This window comes from Camelus bactrianus, chromosome 30 (genome assembly GCF_048773025.1).
Source record: "Camelus bactrianus isolate YW-2024 breed Bactrian camel chromosome 30, ASM4877302v1, whole genome shotgun sequence".
Taxonomy (NCBI): Eukaryota; Metazoa; Chordata; class Mammalia; order Artiodactyla; family Camelidae; genus Camelus; species Camelus bactrianus.
In genome coordinates, this window is record NC_133568.1 from 10,646,817 (window position 1) to 10,666,384 (window position 19,568).

Here is a 19,568-nt window from a genome sequence, read left to right on the forward strand (position 1 = left end):
TGTGCAATGTGTTTTATTTATCCCACTTGAGATTTGTTGGGTCTTCATGAATTTATGGCTTGATACCATTCATGAGTTTTGGAAAAGTTCTGGGCCAATATTTATTCAACTATCCTGTTCTTTTACTCTTTTGAGATCCCAAGTACCCTTAGGTCAGACAGACATCCTCACTGTATCCTTTGTGTCTCTTAACTTCTATTTTCTATCTTTCTGACTGTTTATGTTTCTGATTTTTTACCTTACTCATTCTCTTCTCAGTTGTGACTAATCTGCTTGTAAATCCATCCACTGAATTCTTTTTTTTTTTTTTAGGAAGGAGGTAATCAGGTTTATTTATTTAATGGAAGTACTGAGGATTGAACCCAGGACCTCATGCATGCTAGGCAAGTACTCTACCACTGAGCTATATCCTCCCCCATCCATTGAATTCTTAATTCTTGTTATATTTTTCAGTTCTAGAATCTCCATTTGGTCCCTTTTTATTGTTTCTAATTCTCTGAAATTCTTAGGCATGCTTTTTCTCTTCTCTCTTTTTTTTAAACACACAAAGCGTAAGTGTTTCAAGTTCTGTGACTGAGACATCTGGAGAGAGTGAGGGTATTTTTTTCCCTCTGATGGCTTAATTCATGTAACTTATATTGTTTGGGCTTCTCATATACCTGGATATTTCTGATCGTAACAGAAATAATCTGAGGCCTTGGGTTATGCTCCTGTCTTAAGTCAGCTTGGGCTGCTATAACGAAATACCATAGACTGGGTGGCTTAATCAAGATACAGTTATTTCTCAGTTCTGGAGGCTGGGAAGCCCAATATTAAGGTGCTGGATGAGTCCATCCCTGGTGAGGGCTCTCTTCCTGGCTTACAGACAGTGGTCTTCTTGCTGTGTCTCCACATGCTTGAAAGAGAGATTTCTCTCATGTCTCTCCTTCTAAGGGCACTAATCCCATCACGGGGGCGCCACCCTCATGACCTCATCTCAGCCTAATCACCTCCCAAAGGCCCAACCCCCTAACACCATCACGTCGGGGCTTTGGGCTCAATATGTGAAATTTGAGGGATACAAACAGCCCAGAACAGCTCACTTCCTCCAGGGAGAATGCACATTTGCTGATTAAGCACCTGGGGGCACTAGCAATCTGGTTTCACCTCAATCCACGTTTAGGGGCTGAGGTGATTGAGAAGCTGGGCCACAGTATCTATGGATTGTCTACTGATGGTAATGGAGGACTAGGTAATCCAAACCAAGGGCAGCTTGTCTTCTGGAGGGGGCTGCTGCCAGCTCCAGAGGCTGTGTCTGAGTAGCTGGCACTTTTGACAGCTTTGTGAAGTCAGGACAGTAAGGGCTGCCACATGTGACCTGACCAAGGTGGGGTCGGGAGCTCCTGATGAATCTCCATTGCTTTGGGTGGATATACCCTAATAAGATGAAATTTTATGCTTTGAGTTCTTAAAAAATAAGAATGCATTATTTGCTGTGGATTGTGCTATCATCCATTCCTCAGCTTTTCATATTCATAGGAAGCTTGGCTCTTCACCAGAGAATAGAAACTAACCTCCTTGACTCCTGGAGACAATGTAGGACATTGGAGTAGCCCTGAATTTGGCATCAGAGTGCCCAAGGATCAGTCCCTAATATCAAGTGGCAGCTACTGAAACTGCAGGCACGGTGCCTGGAGGGAATTAAGAGACCCAAAGGGTTGACCTTGCAAACTCAAGCCTATAACGTATCAGCAAGTACCACAACTCTGTAATTTATGGCTCCGGAAAGCAGACTCAGTTATACAGAAAGCTTTAACGCTGAATGCAAAACCCCAGCTCCCCAGAACTTACGACAGTATGTTGCCTTAAGAATGATAAATTAAGAAACTTAGGGCCTAAAAGCACTCCCGTACTGAACGTTCCTCTTGGTTGGACCTTAACAAGCTGGAGGAAGAAGGTGCTGAGTGTTCTGATGCTGGTCCTACATCCTTCCCTCTCCATCTTCCTCTTCTCCAGCTCCTGCAATTTCCTTCCAGGGGAGAACACTGTGCGTGTAGTGTACTTTCCGTGCTTCACTCTCAGGGACTTTCTTTTCTTTCCTTCCTGTCTTTGTCCTTGAGCTGCTCCATATCCCCACTGCCATGTGCACTGCTGAATGGTGGCCAGCCTGTGATGCTGACCTTGCAAGGCTGTTGTTCACAGATCCTCTAACACCAGCCTCAATGGGTGACTGTGGAAACCAGAGTTATAATTTTGCATCTTTTTTGCACAGTGCCTTGAACTCTTGGTAGGGAAGGTGCCACTGAAAGGGACGTGTTCTTTTAAAAATAAATACTGTGGAAGAACACTTTGTTGGTAAGATCACATACTACAATAATAACTTCATGTCTTGGGTAAAATCAGGTGTTAATTTACATTCAAACACATGATGGTCCTGTATTACCTCGTCCTACACATTTTTACTTTGTGGAAAACAAAAACATTCCTAAGTAAATTAATGCAAGTGTAATTCAAGTTTATCATTTAAATTTATTGTCAGGTAATGAATCTTTCACAAAAATAGAGAGACTCCTGGAGGACTTGCAGAGCTGAGGCAGTGATGCAGCGGTGTCTGGAAGTGTGGACTCACGCGCTGCCTCTGAGGCTGGAGCCCCAGCTGAGCTGTTAGACCAGCGAGCACGTCTGCTGCGTGGTTAAATAAAGGGGCGGGGCGTGGAGGAAGAGACCACTGGAGAATGGGCCTGGCGGCCTGGAGAAGAGACTGTGGGAGGCCCTTGATCTGGGCTTACTTGGTGGTTTGCCCTCTATGACTGAGTTCTGGGGGACTGTCTCTCCTCTGGTCACAGGATCTGACAGTCCTGCAGCCCAGTGATTGTCCCGCAGCCCTGCCCGGCCCTCAGTCTCCTAAGATAGCCCCATGGTCCTTACCAGAGGCTTGGCTGCTCCATGTGACCCTTTAAAAATTTTGTGTTTTGATTTAAAGGAAAGGAAGCAAATCAAAATGCTTTGGAAACAAATTAAAGCTACTATCATTTTCCCACATAAGAAATAAAAATGATTGCTACCTGAAATGGTAATCACATCATTTCCCCCTTCTGACTGAGAGGACTGCTCCTTCCACCTTCAAACTGCCTCTCCTCCAAGCCAGACTAACAGAAGCCATTCACATGTCTCATCTGCTGGTCTGAGGCAGCTGTTCGTGTAGACACGTCAGAGGCCTGAATGGAACGAAGGCCTGAGGTGGCGGCGGGCAGGCTGCACGTGCCTCCTGGGTCCACCCACCAGAGATGGCCCTTTGTAAGTCAGCCAACCTCAGGGAGCTTTGGTCTCAGTCCCTGTCCTGACGATAATGAAATCTCCTGGCCGACCTCAAAAGTTGCTGGAAGGACAGAGCAGCCAGGCTATCCATGGGTGGAAACCACACAGATGTGTACTGACCTGTGGGAGTGTTTGTAGCCTTTTCCAGAGCTCAGTGTGAGAGAAGATGGTGCCTCTTAGGCCCTGAGAAGACAGTGATGGACCAAAATGACTCAGGCTCCAGCCCAGGGACATGGGGACAAGGGAGAAGCTGGCTCTTGATACAGATTCAACAACAGCAGGTTGAAACAGGTGCTCAGCCTCGTCTGGGACCGTGTGCTTTCTATGCAGAAAAGCAGAGAGTTTTTGTGTCTTTGAGAATGAAACTAGGCCACAAAGAGGCCGTGGACCCAGTGCCTGACCGGAAAGGCCCGCCCGCCTCTGCCCTCAGTGCTCACTGCTCTGCTCAGGGTGACCCAGGAGGCTGGTTCCCTCAGAGAAGCTCCTTCCTCCAGCTCAGGGACCAAACTGTGGATCCCACAGGCTCCAAAGAGTTTAAACAAAGTCAGAAACAAAGGGAAAAACATGTTTTTCATCCCATGTGGAATACTGTATTAATCAAATTGGTCTCCTTTTTCTCCTATTAGTCTGGTTGAAGAAAAAAGACTGCTTTCAAAATGAAGCTTTTCTTTTCCCAATGATTAATACAGAGTGGATTAACTTAATTTGTGCTAGACTCCAGTTTAATTCAGCTACAGCTCAGAGGCCAAATCCACAGAAAAGTTAATCTGGGCTTCATGAGAAGGAACCATTTCTTTCTTTGAGGGGAAGATGCAGAGGGTCTAAAGGCTTATATCCAACTGCCCGGGCTTATATCACAGGCCCTCTGAAAGGCAATCACACACGCGCGACTTCATTTCCTTACTAACTCCTGTCCTGTCATCTTTTCAGACTGATATTTCTCAATGTTGAAAGAAACACGCACACACACACAGACACTAGACCAAAACAGAAATCTTGAATGTGCAAAAAAGAAAGAAAGAATGTACTGGTCAAGTGTTATATGCCTAAGGCATCAGGTTCCTGGAAAAGCTCTAGATTTTTGGTTCAGAAATAAAACTGCATGTGAAAGAGCAGGTTTCACATTTATTATTGTCGTGTACTCCCCTCCCCCACTTTGCGCTATCATCTAAACTAAGTGATCTATTGCCAACTGGCACTCATTTTCCAAACCCAACTGTGCAAGGGAAACATGCCTGTGTGATCTTCTTTAATAGAAGATGCACCAGGGAATCTGTCTACCTCTGTTTCCCAGAAAGCAAATAACTAGGAAGGCTGCTTGGCTGGAGGGGGTGAGGGCGGGAGATGGCGTCCAGCCCTCAGTCAGAATCCATCGTGAACAGCTGGATGTCCTGCGGGTTCCAGTACAGGCCCACGGCTGAGTTGTACACCAGGGACCAGACATAGGGGATAAAAAACTCCTCAGGCTGCTCCTCTTCCACATATTTGAATTTCAGTTCTGGAAATTTCTGTAACGAAAACAAAATGATTGAATAAATCTCCCAGTCCCAAGCAGAAGCAGGCGTGGTTTTGAAGTGGTGTGTGGCGCACCTGGAGCCCACCTCCCCTGACTGGTCACAGGGCCTGCGAGCCCTGGGGCCAGAAGACCCAGCTTCCAGATGACTCCGGAGCACGTGTGCTCACCTGCAGGAAGGACAGGGGCAGCGGACGGCAGCCGGCCGCGAGGAGCAGGGACGAACAGGGGGCGACGTGGGATGAGAAACATCAGACGGGAAATGGCCCACTTGGGCTCTGTGGAGGGGGAGGCCGCAGTGACTCCCCGCTGAGCTCGGGGGAAGCTTGGGTCTGGCCCTACAGACGCTTCCAGGTGACCGGGTTGCTCTCTGCGGCCCCAGTGGAGGACTGAGAACACGTGCAGCTTTGAGGTCCCGTCAGCAGCGCTTCCATCGCAGCGTTCCACCAGGATTCGGGGTTTGGATTTTTTTATTTCACTCCTGACCTATTTATTCCAGCCAGGGCGGAGGAAGTGAGTCTCCTTCCGAGAGCCTGAGTTGCCGCTGGGGTCTACGGAAAGCCTCCGGGCCGCTTCCCGGGCCGAGGCGACTCCGGCCCGAGTGGCTGTGGTCTGGTGACCTGTGTCCCAGGTGGGGCGGGGAGAAGGGGGCAACAGTGACGGAAGAGGAGGGTGCGGCGGAAGGGGAGAAAGGGAGCAACGCACACACAGAACGCATGGCTCACAAGGGCAGATTTTTATCCAGTGTGTTTGCTGCTGTATCTGCAGACATGATTTGATGACTGAATCAATGAAGCAGTCAACCATGTAAGGACCAACCATGTCCCAGGCACACGGGTAAAGGCTTCACATCTACTGCTGTATTCAGTTCCTCTTACATGAGTCATTCATTCATCATGCTGGTTGAGCGTCTGCTCCTCTGCACCCGGTGGGCGCCAGGGCCTCGGGATACAGGGTGAGCAGCCGCACCCTGTTCCTGTCCTCACTGAAGGTGCGTTCACAGAGACAAACGGAAGCAGCAGCAGCAGCAAAAAAACAATAAGAGAGTAGTAGGAAGGGAAGGACAAGAGGCTCAGAGGCCTGCGGGTGGTGGAGGGGCAGCCGGTGGAGAGGGAAGTGTGTTCCTCCTGAGGGAACAGCACGGACGGAAGGGGAGGGGCAGAGGAAGAGTGAGCCCTGCTTGGCAGGGCCCAGACAGGAGGACAGGAGCTGCGGGAGCCACATGAAGACTCCTTGCCTCTGAGCTAAGGTTCTGGAAGCCGTTTAAGGGCCTCAGAAGGGGGTCTGATGAGAGTGGCTCTGTGCAGGGACCACTCTGATCACAGGGGGATAAATCCAGGGCACCTGGCAGGGACAGGGCCTGGTCCAGGTGAGGGGCATGTGGCCTGAACAAAAATGACACTAGTTGGGTAGATTTAAAAGATATTAAACACAAAGGAGGGGGGGCAGGGGAGAAACACACACACACACACACACACAGAATTACAGATTTTGAAAATCATCATTTGCAGTAATTAAGACTAAACATCTTAGTGCTGGATCCTCAAGAGTTCCAGAATGAGGAGAGAGGGGCAGAGTTAAGCAGGAAATGCTTCGTGGCAAGATGAGTTTTGAGCTACATCTTGAAAAAGTGGGTAGGCAGGAATCCATCCAAAGGAAGGTCCTCTGATCATGAATGTGACTTCAACATACCAGAGACAGCACAGTCCCTGTTTGCTACGGCTTTTTCATGAAACCAACTCTATTCCACGGCTTCCAGGGCGTAGGCAATTACAGAATATACACAAGTGGGTTTTACAAGTGGCCCCAACTCGAGCACTACCTACCCCTATGTCCTCCCTCATGCTCTATACACTTTATACTTTGTAAAACTACTCTGGTTTAATGAAAACCCAAGCCTTTTCAGACCATCAGTGTTTCGAGTCAGCTCTTCACCATCAGGGTAGGCTGGAAGTCTCAGTGCGGGCCAACGGCAATGCTGATTACAGCGCGGGGAGTGACTCCTCCCAGGGGCTCGTGGGGTCAGTCTGGCTGACAGAGTTAGATCAGCTCGGGGACATGGTACCACATCCAGCACTTAATGATCGAACTGAAAATCAACCAGGTCCCCGAGCTTTCCACTCCCTTGTCATCCACTCACTAGGCCCCTTGGGTCTCTCCCGCCCTGGGCCCACATCTGGGTGCACCATAACCACTCAGCAGCTGGGTTTTCTCTGCGGGCCCGGAGCCCCCGGCATCCTGGATGGGCTTCCTCACAAGCCCTGCGCTGCCCCGGCCTGGCGTGGGGTCCTTGGGTATGGGGACAGGGCTGCTGGAGGTGGAGTAAGTCTTTGTCACAGGATCACGTGTCTTATAGGTAGCAACACAGTGATCTTCTTTTCCATGAAAAATCTGCATTTCTAGTAAGAGGGTGCAGCAAGCAGCTGCCACTAACCGAGCACTCCCCGAGCACCAGGTGGGTCTGGAAGCTCCCCAGGCACAGGGTGGTCAGTCAGCACAACATCCTGCTGAGGCCGCTATGGCCAACCCCACCGAAGGAAGGTGAAGAGGGCCTGGAGAGCTAAGCAGCTCGCTCACACAGCCTGGGGGGTGGAGTCGGGGGTGGGGCCTGGGTCTGACTGGGCGGGAGAGTCAGTTTGAAAGGCGACACCGCAGTCACAGCCACCCGAGTGCTTTGTCCTAAACTTCAGTTCTCCTCGGCTCCATGGAGTCCTTCGGGGTTAGTTCTGTGTTCCTTCACCATGTGACACAGAGTCTGGCCACTACTGGTCTTTAAAGAAATGACCAAACCCACAGTGATATCAATAACCAAGAAAGGATGGGGGGCTGTGTTTAAAGAAGAAAAGAAATTTGCCCCCTAATAATGAGGATGAAAGTCCCAGCTCTTGGAATGGCCTTAACTTGAGAAAACCTCTCATTCTGTCCTGGAGAGAAGTGAGGGGGCCAGGAGTGCAGAGGGGGTGTTTGAAAAGGCCCCCCGGCCCCCTCTTTGCTGCCTTCAGCTGGAATAATAACACCCTACATTTCTAAGTGGCAATGTCACCAATAAGATGCACTCCTTGTTGTCAGACATAAAAGTGACTAAAAGATGTGAAACCTTTTCTCCACCCAGTGACATGTTTTGGGGTTTTCCTACGAAGGATGGCCTTGGGAAAGGATGTGAGGCTGCTCACACGAGACTGCTCTCTGGATCTCCAGGGAGGGTGGGATGGGAAATAAGACAAGCAGAGTGCTTTCCTAAGAATCCTTTCCAATTGAATTAAAGGAGCTCAGGCAAGAGCCGCTCAGGGGGGTGACACTACGTTTATGTGCTGGCACTAACTGCCCTCATGGTTTTGGGGAAGTTCTGATGGCTCTCCAGTCAGGAAAGTAATGAGTCAAAGACAGCCTTTAGATCGTACACAGGCAGAGCTAGGAAAGGGCCACCAGGAGAAGCCCGGGGCACCCCCATGACGAGCCTTCCCACTACCTGGTAGAAACAGCTGAAGATGCCTCCTTTTCACTCTGGCGCCAGTTTACCTCAAAACAATAATCCATCTCAATCTGGAGTAAATGTAGTTAACAAAAATCTCAATGTAGGGTGACACCCAGAGCGGCAAGAATATCCAGATATAATATATAACAGTACGTGAAAATAGTATAAAATGGTATAAACTTTACCCAGCAAGAGCAGACAAATATTTTCATTGTGAAGTCTTCTGGTGGATCAATGATTACTTCTATAGAAGTTCTCCATAAAAACGCAATGAATTCAGAGGTTACGGCTAATGTTCATAGCTAACATAACCAATTACTGATCATGTGGCAGGCGTGTTCAAACACCGGACACATAGCTACTCATTTAATCTTTGAAGTAACTAGAAAAAGCACCTGACAGGCAGGTGGACGATCTGATGCAGCCCAAACCTTTCCCATCCATTCATGCATCAAGTGCTTGCCGAGGGTCTGTGTGCAGCAAGCACGGTACCAAAACTACAGACGCACACAGTCTCAGTGTTTAGGAGCTGACAGTCTAGTCCTTGTCACCTGGGTGACTTGGGACAAGTCTCCTACCCTCACTCAGGCTCAGGCTCTTAAAAGACAGAGTTTACTCCACTCTGAGATTGTGAATTCAACCATTCTACTTCACAGGGTTGTGACAATCACATGCGATGAGCCACATGTCAACTTTTATACTTTTACTTTCTCCGGTGCCTAACACAGAATAAGCACTCGGTAAACGCTGGCTGTTAGCACTGACATTACAGTGATCCGCAAATGGAAGGCGTGGTCTTACTTTAGAACTTTCAGCAACCAAGTCTAAAGGCTGGAAGTACCACCCCTGGCCTGGTCCTAAGCCCATTTCTCTCACTCCACCCGACTGGACACATCTCACTTGACAACCCTGTTTCCTGACTCTGGTATTAATCACAGAAACATAGAGAACCTGGGCCTCCCCATGTGAAAACCCAGAAACAAGGGCTGACAAATGGCTTAAAGCGACAAACTCATCTTCATTAACATTTTTAAAGAACAAAGTTATGTCACTGCGAGAAGGCAGGTTCCGAAGAATTGCCTTCTGTCTGTCTCCGAGTCATCATTCGTTGAACAGTGAGCTCAACGAGCAAACGCATTAACTGCAGATCTGCACACAGTCCTGGGAGGCAGCTATCCAGGCCGACTGGAGGCAGGGACAGGCCCTCGGGTGAGGTTATGGCTACGGTAAAGCGAACAGAAGGGTCACCTCTAAGACATATCTGACATTAGCTTCACGGCCTCCCTGGAGGATTACGGGGCACGTTCAACAACATCCATAAAGAAGCCAGGGCTGTGGCATCTGACCTCCGAGCTGCATGGTGCCTGGGCAGCTGACGTGACCCAGGAGTGAGGACGCCACCCAGCTGGGCGCTCAGGGGAAGTGACATACACTCAGAGCGCCCTGGTGTCAGGTACTTCCCACCTCACCCATGACCACCTGTAACAAAACCAAAGTGGCAGCTCTCAGCTTACTGGGTGATCCCCCTCACAGCAATCGGGGCTTATCTTGTTCACGTGTTAGCTCACTTGGGCACCATCTGTCTCCCCAGAATACAGGCCCCCAGAGGGCAGGGGCCTTGTGAGCACCTGGCAAACTACTGACACTTGGGACATGTTGTTGAATGAGTTAAATGAATGAGTGCCTGACTTCAAATCCACACATAATCCTGTGACACCAGTCTTATTAACTCTATTGGATGGATAAGAAAGCCAAGATTCAAAAGGCTAAATGATATGCCAAAGAGGACAGAGCTAGTAAGTGGTGGAGTTGGGGTGGAACGGAACCACACCTGTCCACCTGGCCTCTGCAGAGTCAGTCAGGAGCTGTCTGGCCGTGCGCTTCTTTACAATGTCTGTATCTGATATGGGTGCTCGGTTTCCATGTCTTTCCAGTAACGACAGTGAGCCTCAGACACCACTTCCATGTCCCCCAGCCACTAAGTCACTTCTCCCTTGTGCCTAAGTGCCCTCATGGGAAGCGATGGAGCTGACTTCCAGCCCTGGAGTCCAGGTGGCCCCCGGCTAGAGGTCAGGAGGCCTTGGCTGTCTGGGTTCAGCTACTGACACGCTGGGCAGGTTGGGGCAAGTCACAGAATCTCTCCAGGACTCAGTTCTCTCACCTTGTGTAAAATGAAGGACCTCTGAGCTCCTTCCCATTCTACTGGGTGTGGTTTTATGAGATGACCCCAGTGTGTCAGGTCTACACACTTGTCCTCACTGCATGCCTCCCAGGCTCTGCTGGGTGGACCTGGAGAACGGGCTAAACGAGTCAAGTTCAGTGGCCACCCTAAAGTCAAGCACGTGCTGGTTTCTACTCGGCCAGGCTTCACCTGGTGGTAGCTCAGGCGAGAGGGTAAAAAGCTGAAGGTTTCTGAGCTGTCTGGTATGCTGACATCAGATGGTATTAAAGGCTAAGATTCCCACAACTGCTTAAAACCCAAGACAAACATGAGGCTGCGTTTGAGCTGCCGTGGCCTGCGAGCTCGCGGCTAAGTGGGCTGAGGTCCCAGGCGTGGCCACGTCTGTGCTGACGAGTGAAGGCCCGGACCCTTCCACGGAGTGTGTGCTGCTGGACACGGGACAACCAAGACAGCAAGTACAGACAGAGTGACACGGACGTGCTCCCACTACCAGCCAGACCCGAACACGGCAGACAGCACACCCGCGGGCCCCTCCATCCCCAGTACCTGCCCCTTCCTCCTCGGGGGAACAAGTCAGCTGCGAGGTATCATTTCTTGGGCTATTTGCTTGGAACTTTTTATCAACATTTAAAAGGTTCAGCAAGGAGGATAAAGCATAAATAGCAAGAAGAACAAGCGCATGGTCTCCAGGACAGGCTCCAACAAAGCTAACGTTAACCAAGCACAAGTGAAGTGCTTTCTCTTTCCTGCAGTGAGCTGTTTTTTAAGACAGTGTACTGGGTACATTTTAAAAGGGTGAATAATAGGCATAAATTATAAAAGAGTTTAGCAAACACTCTTCAGTCAACCTGACAATGTGAATGCAGCCTCTGCAGAACTAGCTGTGTCCAAGCTGCCTTGAACTTGACCCCTCTCCCAAGTCTACCTGCCTATTGAGCCAAGAGCGCGCCAACATGAGCTGAGATTGATACGGACATTCTTAAAAACATGTGGTCCTCTAATACGTCTCAGAAGTCCAAGAGCTAAGGAAAAGAAAGACGAAAGGTTTTATTTAGCACTAATGACCCTGGGGACACATTTTGTCAAGATTCAGTCTAAAAAATGTCACAGTCTGAATGTCAGATGCACCACCCAGAAAAAGTCACTCTTTCCCTTGTGTTCTTGTCAAAGCTGTGGAGAAGGGTGATGCCATCCTGTGACGGCTCACGGAAGTCCAGCGTCCTCACTGCAGAGCATCTTCACCCCTGACTCGGACAGCAGGGCCCAGGCCGCCGGGGCCTTCTCGGCTCTGACGCTGTCCTCTCCTCCCCACCGTGTCTCCTCTCTCGCCTTCTCAGGCTCCATCAGTGACTGCTGGGTGGATGTGCTTGAGGGCCACTAACACTCTGGGAAAGCGGAGGAGGGGCTCTGGGGGGACACACACTTTGACCTGACAGTTATGGCAAGGGGCTGGCAGAGGGCGGGCTGCTGGTCACCGCAGTTTCTGGCTTTTGCTCCTCTCTTTCTGAGTCTTGTGACTCAGCGCAACAAGGAGGGAAAGCCCATCTCGCAGGCTTGGAGCTTGGTCTCAATCCAAAGCTACTTACAACAATCTTGTTGTTTTGATTTTTGGAGCCAGAGGTAATGCTAGACTCTCGAGTTTGGCCGGAATGTTTTTATCAGCTCCAGTGAATCAACCCACCACAGTGGGACATCCAGACGCCCAGCCCAGAGACAAAGCAAAGGTCTGATTTGGTGGTTGAGACTCGGGTATAAGAAGCAGACCAAAAGCTTTAAAGAGCGTCTCTGCTGTCAGCTATGTGATCTGGTGAAAACCCACAGGAAGTTCAGCGAACAGATGCAGGGCTCGACTGCAATAATTTTATTACCACAAAAGTTCAGTAGAGCTTTCCCTTCCACCTGAAAATTATATAGATAGCATCAGAAACTCTAGCAAGCACCTGGCAGGGCTCCAGGAAGTTTAGTGCAATTTACAATCAAATATCTCGACGGCACATTAAAAAAACAATTCTTTCAAAGGCCACATCAAGCCTCTGGATAGACAAGTGATGGGTGATGGTGGGTAGTGAGGCAGCGGGGAGCTGGTGTGGGGTGGGATGGGCGAGGTGGGTTACTGCTGGCAGTGCACACAGTGCTGGCAGCGCACACTGTGGAGGGTAGGTTCTGTACAGATGAAAAGTCAACTGGTTTCAAGATCCTGTCATAAGATAGCAAGGGAGGCATTTACATGCAACTCTTTTACCCAGGGGTGAATTTGAAGATGATTATCCAGTTTCCCTCCATTCCTTCTGTCATATAGCCTCACTGTGTCATGCTGGGTCCTTCAATTAAACGCTGGGGAAGCACCAACTATACACGAGGCATTGTGCTACACTGAGGCTGTAGAGGAAAGAAAGGGGAACAACCGCTGCCCCTCTAACAGGAGGGATAATTTAGAGGCGGACTAGGAAGAGGGGGAGCGGGACACAGGATGAAGAACAGTGTTCCGGAAGGGGCGCCTGGCTCCACCGGGTGGTGGGGGGGTGAGATGCCAGGTGGGCTCGACAGCCAACTCTAGAAGCATCTCTACAATCAGTTCAGCTGAACTGGGGTCTGAACGAGCCTGAGCCTGAACTACATTCCACGTTTCATAGAATGCACTACCAAAGTATCAAATATTATTACTTAACTGACAAAAAGGAAACAGGCACTGGTCCGTGAATTACAGCAACACGGAAGGTGAAACAGTTCTATTTTATGCAAATTTATTTCAAAATTGATGAAAAACTAAATTCAAAATAAGGAAAATGATAAAGAATTATTAAAAGTTACAAATTAAGAAATCCAAAGCTAAAATGAAGACGCCCACCATGAGGTGGCTCAGGGGACAGTCACAGTACCTCACGTGTCTAAGAGCACGACGGCTGGCCCGGTGGCGGGACCTCTGGGCTGGCTCTCTGGGAAGCAAGCTCCCACCAAGGAGAGGGCTACAGGTGAGCAGGCGCCTGTCCTGAAAGCTCAGGCCAGGTGACCCACCTCTCGCTGAGGACATTGTTTTGCCATCTCTGAGTATTACAAGTGACACCAATGGCTTCTGTGACTGGTGGCAAAAGAACCTCTGAGGAGATACAGACGGATACAAGGCAGAACCCACACTCGTGATGAGCTCTCTACAATCTCACTGCCACATCACCAGCCAGAATCTGAAGCCCACTTGAGACTGAAGTCTGAGCAAATGTCAGACCCTCCCCTCACAGATACAGGTTAAGGTGGGTCGTGGAAAGGAGGATGTCTTTAGTTGAAAATTTCTCTTTTCTGAAGGCTGGTGGGGCAGCCCGGAGGAGAAGGAAGTGAGGACAGGCTCTCCTGCTGCAGGGGAAGTTTGAAAAAGGCCTTGACAGGTGGGTTCTGACCTGTAGGGGCAGGACCAGGGCCAGGCACTGCCTGCGGAGAGACCCTTGTGAGCAAACAGCGAGGCCAATGGCTTACCTGTGGGCCTGGCAAGGCCTGTGGGGCCAGGGCACAGGCTCGAAGGCTGGCAGCTGGGGGCACCGATGGAAAGACAGAGGGTGGAGACAGGGAGGGGGGCCTTGAGGGCTAGGACAAGTCTGTTCCTTTGGTGAGCTTAGAGTTGAGACAATAGGTAGGTTGGGGATAGATATTTATAATTTAAAAGTCATTAGCTCTGAGATGGGAGTTGAAGTTGCCAAGTGTGTGAACGCCTCAAGAAGACTGAACTACATCACTGAGTCAAAGCCTCTGCTTCGAAGGCAAGTCACTTCCCATTCGGACGGCTGGGAGGAGGAGAACGTTTTGATTCCACGGTGGGAGATGAAGGGCAAAAGTAGAGAACTCACTGGCAGAACTTCTTGTGCTGAAAGCAAGCCCAGAGGGGGAGCCGCAGATGACCTTTGGAACGGTCTGCCCCTCCTGCCGGGGTGTTGTTATTTTGGAGAGAACCCAGCTATCTGGCCAATAGAGGGAGATCCCAGAGAGATAAATGCATTGCTATGAAATAAAATTCTAAGTAGAATATAAACTCCATGAGGGCTGGGATTTTTGTTTTTGTTTTTTTCACACTGATGTGTCCTCCAGTACTTAGAATATTGTCAGGGGCTTAAGAGATATTTGCTGAGTAAATTAATAAAGGAATAAATAAGCAAAGAGGTAAAAATTGCTGTTTGTAGAAAAACTCAAGAGTTATAGGGGGGAAAACATTTGGGAAAATTGAGTCCCGCACCCTAGGTGAGTTAGTGGAATAAATGCTCAAATTTATTTGTGACAAAATGAGCCAAATTAAGCCCATGTCACTTTGAGGAGACGATGAACTGACTTACTGAGATTTGGGGGTGGGGGGAGGCGTCAAATCTAATAGATTAATTCACTTCTCAAGTTGCCTCTTCTTGCTCTCCAGGATCCCACCACTGTCAGACACTCGCTTACCTAGGAAAATTGCATAGTAGACAATGGATGATGCTGATACAGATGGTCAGGTCATGGTCACGTTTTGTGTTTCAATGTATATCTAACTGTGGAAAGTAAAATGAGCTCATTAACATGCGCTAGTCATGAATTTTGCATGATATGTGAACTGAGACAAGTTCCATTTTTAATTAGCCCTTTACTTTTCACTCTTGTGAAGACTGCAATAGGGTTCAAGGAAAAGGGGGAAGATACGGCCTCAAAATGTAACAGTTAAGCCCTAAATACTGTGTCCATGATAATATTTAATTGTTTTTCAGATTCATACGTGAATTAAGTGGGAGTGGGAGCTACAGATTTGGAGAAAGCTATCTGGAAAGAGAATTCCAACTAAGACAAACGTGGAGATAAGAAGTTGTCTTCAATTCCTTAAGGATATCTTCTTTGAACATTCTCAGGATTTAAGTTATAAGCAAATGTGACAGGTTTTCAAGCCTTCAAGGGGCATGACCCATTCTTAGAAAAGTCATGCCTTAATTATTCCTTAGCAAGAAGTTAAAACTAGGCTCTGATAATCAACAGCCCCCCACACCCACTATATAGAATTTTTTTCTTCCTCTTATGGAAAGACCCTATTCCAAGTGTTACATGAAAAGCCTTGTGGTTGTTAAACCAATGGTGTTTTCTTCAGTCTACTTGGAAAGAATTTTAGAACCTCTAGTTCAGTCCCAGTGACTCCTGTAGCTCCGTCTCCCAGTGACACAAGCATGACCCATGAGTGGCGACCAGACTGTGACTTCCTGTCAAATGCAACCGCCCTGGCCCCACGGTTATTCCAACATGTGTGATCAATGAAGTAAAAGCACATAATAAGGTTTGTTCCCTTCTTCACAGCCATGACGACTAACAAAGGGAATGAGGAAATTTAGAGGAAAGGGAACAGAGGCAGAACGCTTCAAAAGATTCCTAGCAGTACTGTTTGCTGGAAAGTAGAAATTTGTTGTGAAGGGAGCCCACCTTAGATGTGGTCCACTCAAGGATGGTTATGTAAATGTGAGGCACAGCTAGCTAAAAGACGGGGTCCCCCAGCTTCAATAAAACAGGTCTAGGTCAGCTAGAAAAATCCATCATTTTCCTGAACTTTGACACTAAGAAATCCTGGAACCACAGGACGTCAGCACTAGAAGAGACAGAACACCCCTCACTCCTAATTTTAAAAAGAAGGTACAAAAATGTACAAATAAAATCACAAAAGGTCCACCAAGTTAACAACAATTCACATTGAGTGACTAGTATTTAAATTTACTTTTTTAAGAAGTTGTCCTAATGTAGGGGACCTATTCATTATCTCAGCCCAAACTCCTTCAGACTGAGGCTCGATCTCTTCGGGAAGGCAGCTGACACTTTCCAAAAGTAAAAAAAAAAAAAAAAAAAAAGCAATTGATAAATTGTTGTGCTTTTATCCCCTTGAAGTCAGTAAGCACATTATTAAATGAATCAAACACTTGATTTGCGGTTACGCGTCACATTGTAAGATACTATCTTACTGTAGTTCTGTTTGTAAAGCAGCTATCAATTGTGAAACACTCAATTGGCTGAAAACCTCAAAAGACAGGAGATAAGCAATGGATGCATTAGAAAGAACTAATCAAAGCAGTTTGCCTAATTTTCCTCAGGGAAAACATGAATAGGAAGAAGCAAAAACAGCAAAGAGGGTGGTGGGGCAGGTCACTGAAAGGCAGGGGGTAAAATGAGAAACACTAGCAATAGTAGAGTTATGTGATTTGAAAACTACGACCGAAAAAAATAAAAATAATGAAGGAAAACCTACCCTACTATATATTAAAATATAAAGCTAAAATAATTGCATGGTATAATGTCCCTCCCTCTAATTTGGACCATCACAGATATATATAATTTAGAATTTACACCTGCTATGTTATAATCACACAAGAACTAACCAAATGATCTGTGTAGAATATCTCGTCTACGGAATACAGGATACATTTTATTTTATAGATTAAAAAAGTGGTTGAGATTTAAACTTCTAGAAGTTTTGATTTTGAAAGTTTCAGATTTAGAAATTTCAGAATATACACAAGTACATGAAAGGACCAAAGTCCATATTTCCTTTAGGTACTATACTGCGTGAAGGATACCATGGTCCCACATTCACCAGACTTCTCCCCTCTTCTCACTCCATCTAATCAACCAATCCATCGATCATGCGGAAAACACTCAGGTACAGCAGGTATAAAGCAAAGCTCAGACTCTCAAGGAGTTCAAAATCTCGTAAGGAGACAAAATACAGATGTACAAAGTAAGCATTTAAATATCAATCTCGCTGTTCAACACCAAAGAAGAGTGATATGTTGAGTGAACTACTGAGAAGTTTCCGGCAAGATTGATACACCTGTCATGTCTGGACAGTCTCCATGGAGGCAGTAGGACCCAGGCTACGAGGACAGAGAAGGGGCGACAAGGTCACTTCAGGCAGGGACGAGCAAGGCAGGAATGGAGAGTGTGTTCAGGGGCAGGGGCAGGGGGCCAGGGAGCCAGGGAGCCAGGGAGCAGGCAGAGGAACAGCAGGATAGGCAGCGGGAGCAGAGGTGCTAAAGGTGGACTGGGCTCAGTCTGAATTGTACGTTATCTTCCCCGGCTTCTTCAGGCACCAGGGAGAGAGCTGTGAAGAAGCTAAGAGAGGCAGTGAAGTTTACTTAAATGACTGGGTGGTAGAGGTGGTGGTGCTAACAGAGAAACGAGATCCACAGACAAGCATCATTCTCACCCCAGTAGGTACTTGCTAGGAATGCAAATTCTTGGGCCCCAAATGTTCTGTGATTCAGGAAGGCAGAAGGGAAGGAATGACCTGGGATAAAAAGAATTTCAATTTTGGAGAAGGAGCCGTGTTGTGGGAGTCAAGGTTCTCAGGAATCGGGAAGTGTGCAGACTGCAGAATGGCAAAGGCTTCTCAGCACAGTGAGACTGAAGGGACTCAGACACCATCTAGACAGCTCCCTCACCTGGCATATGGGGAAATTGGCCTACAGTAACAATGATTTATTTCAGGAGTCGAGGCTAAAAGGTGGCAGGGATCTAACAAGAAGTAAGTATTTGGGGCCGTTGGCTAGGCTGGCCCTAAGACACAGACAGAGGCTGGGAACCATCTGCGTGGAGCCTGAAAACAAAGTGAAGGTAATTAGCAAGAAAAAAAAAAGGGGGGGGTTTACCAAAAAATGATGCTTTATGACAATCTAGTAAGTGTAAATTTTGCTAGGAACTTCCTAGTTCCACTAGTAAGCAATCATTTCACAAGTAACTAATTGCTTTTGTTACTGCTGTCTGTCTTCAGCGATGTTAATGGGAGACAGATTCAGAACACAAAGCGTCAAGAGCTCTTTCTAACCCACAGCTGTGACGTGGTCTTTGGCGTGAAGCTCTAAACGGATGGTGCAGGATCCTCGTGGCCCCTCTTCGTAGTAGCTCTAGGGGCACAGTCGCCCCAAGTGCAGAGTGGCTGAACAGGCAAATTGTTCGTATGCTTTAGGGAAATAATTTTAATTCCCTTTCTTGGACAAAGGTCTCCCTGCAGCGAGAAAGGGAAGGCAAAGATTATGATGAACCAAAGAACGGAAAGGCTGGACCAAGGGCTGTGTCCCTCTAGGGGTCCAAGAAATACCCCAGGAGGGCCCCACGTGTGCAGTAATGAGACACTAAGTAACAGAGGCCCCCAGGGCCAGCCAGTGACCGCGCTGGTCCTGTGTGGAGCGGAGAGGGACTCCCAGCCCCACAGGGAAAATGAGAAGTGGGGAGGGAGGGAGGAAGAAGGCTGAAGAAGACTTCAGAGCTTCCCGAGTCATTCCAGTGCCATTCTCGGTCTTCAGCTATCACTCTCTGTGCCCACTTCCCTGAAGGGGGGCAGGACCTTCAAGGCAATTCAGAGAGACTTGACAGCCACACAGCAGGCTCAGGGTCCTTCTTTATTCAAGTGCCACAGAGCAAAACGGAGCAAGTAAACAGCCCACTAAAGAGAGAGTATTTTTATCGTCAATATTATAGCAGAAGAGAAGAATACTTCAATCTGCTTTCCAAAACCAACAGAGAGAGGCTAGTAAACAAGGGACAGATGATGCGATCACAAGTCAAGTGTGACCTGGACCTCAGATGGCACACCACCGAGGAAGATACTCACGTAGAGGTAATGAATGTGCAGACGTTAGTATCTGGAAGCTGAAACAAAGATCAAATCTTCCATTGCCAAAAGCCTATTCTTTGCCATTCTTGAATCCTGCTCTCACCCTTTCCTGTGCAAGAACACAGGTTTTATGTTTCATTTCTCACTGTGCTAGAAGTTTAAAAACTGGCTCACCGTACCTAAAATGGAGTATTGGCTTCAGGACAGGTTAGAAATTTAACTGCACTGGTATAAATCCACGTGATTGCAATTTTTCCCCATAATTTTCTTATGAAGGGAACATTTTACAGCTTTATGAATAAGCAATAGCACTGTAGGCAGGTTGAAAAAAAAAAAGATGTCCAGAGGTGGCGAAGCAGTGGTACCAACCAACCAGACTAGAAGCCCAGGAAAGAGTGAATCTTCATGCTCTGAAGAGGGCAGCTCCCGGAGCCCCGGGGCTTCTGCTGACATGGGTCACGTCCTGGGGCAGGCAGGGCCAGACCTGTGGAATGGTGGTCAGAAA

At 48.0% G+C, this 19,568-nt stretch overlaps 1 protein-coding gene across 5 annotated transcripts in view; it reads right to left on the reverse strand.

Moving 5' to 3' along the window:
• Nucleotides 1–4,402: 4,402 nt before the first annotated feature.
• Nucleotides 4,403–19,568, reverse strand: part of DYM (dymeclin) — a 308,671-nt gene continuing 293,505 nt past the window's right edge. For all 5 annotated transcript variants that reach the window (XM_074355333.1, XM_074355335.1, XM_074355332.1 and 2 more), the window contains one exon: nucleotides 4,403–4,805. In XM_074355333.1, coding sequence (XP_074211434.1) covers nucleotides 4,656–4,805 — 150 coding nt within the window. In that variant the 3' untranslated portion in view covers nucleotides 4,403–4,655. The remainder of the gene's footprint in view (nucleotides 4,806–19,568) is intronic.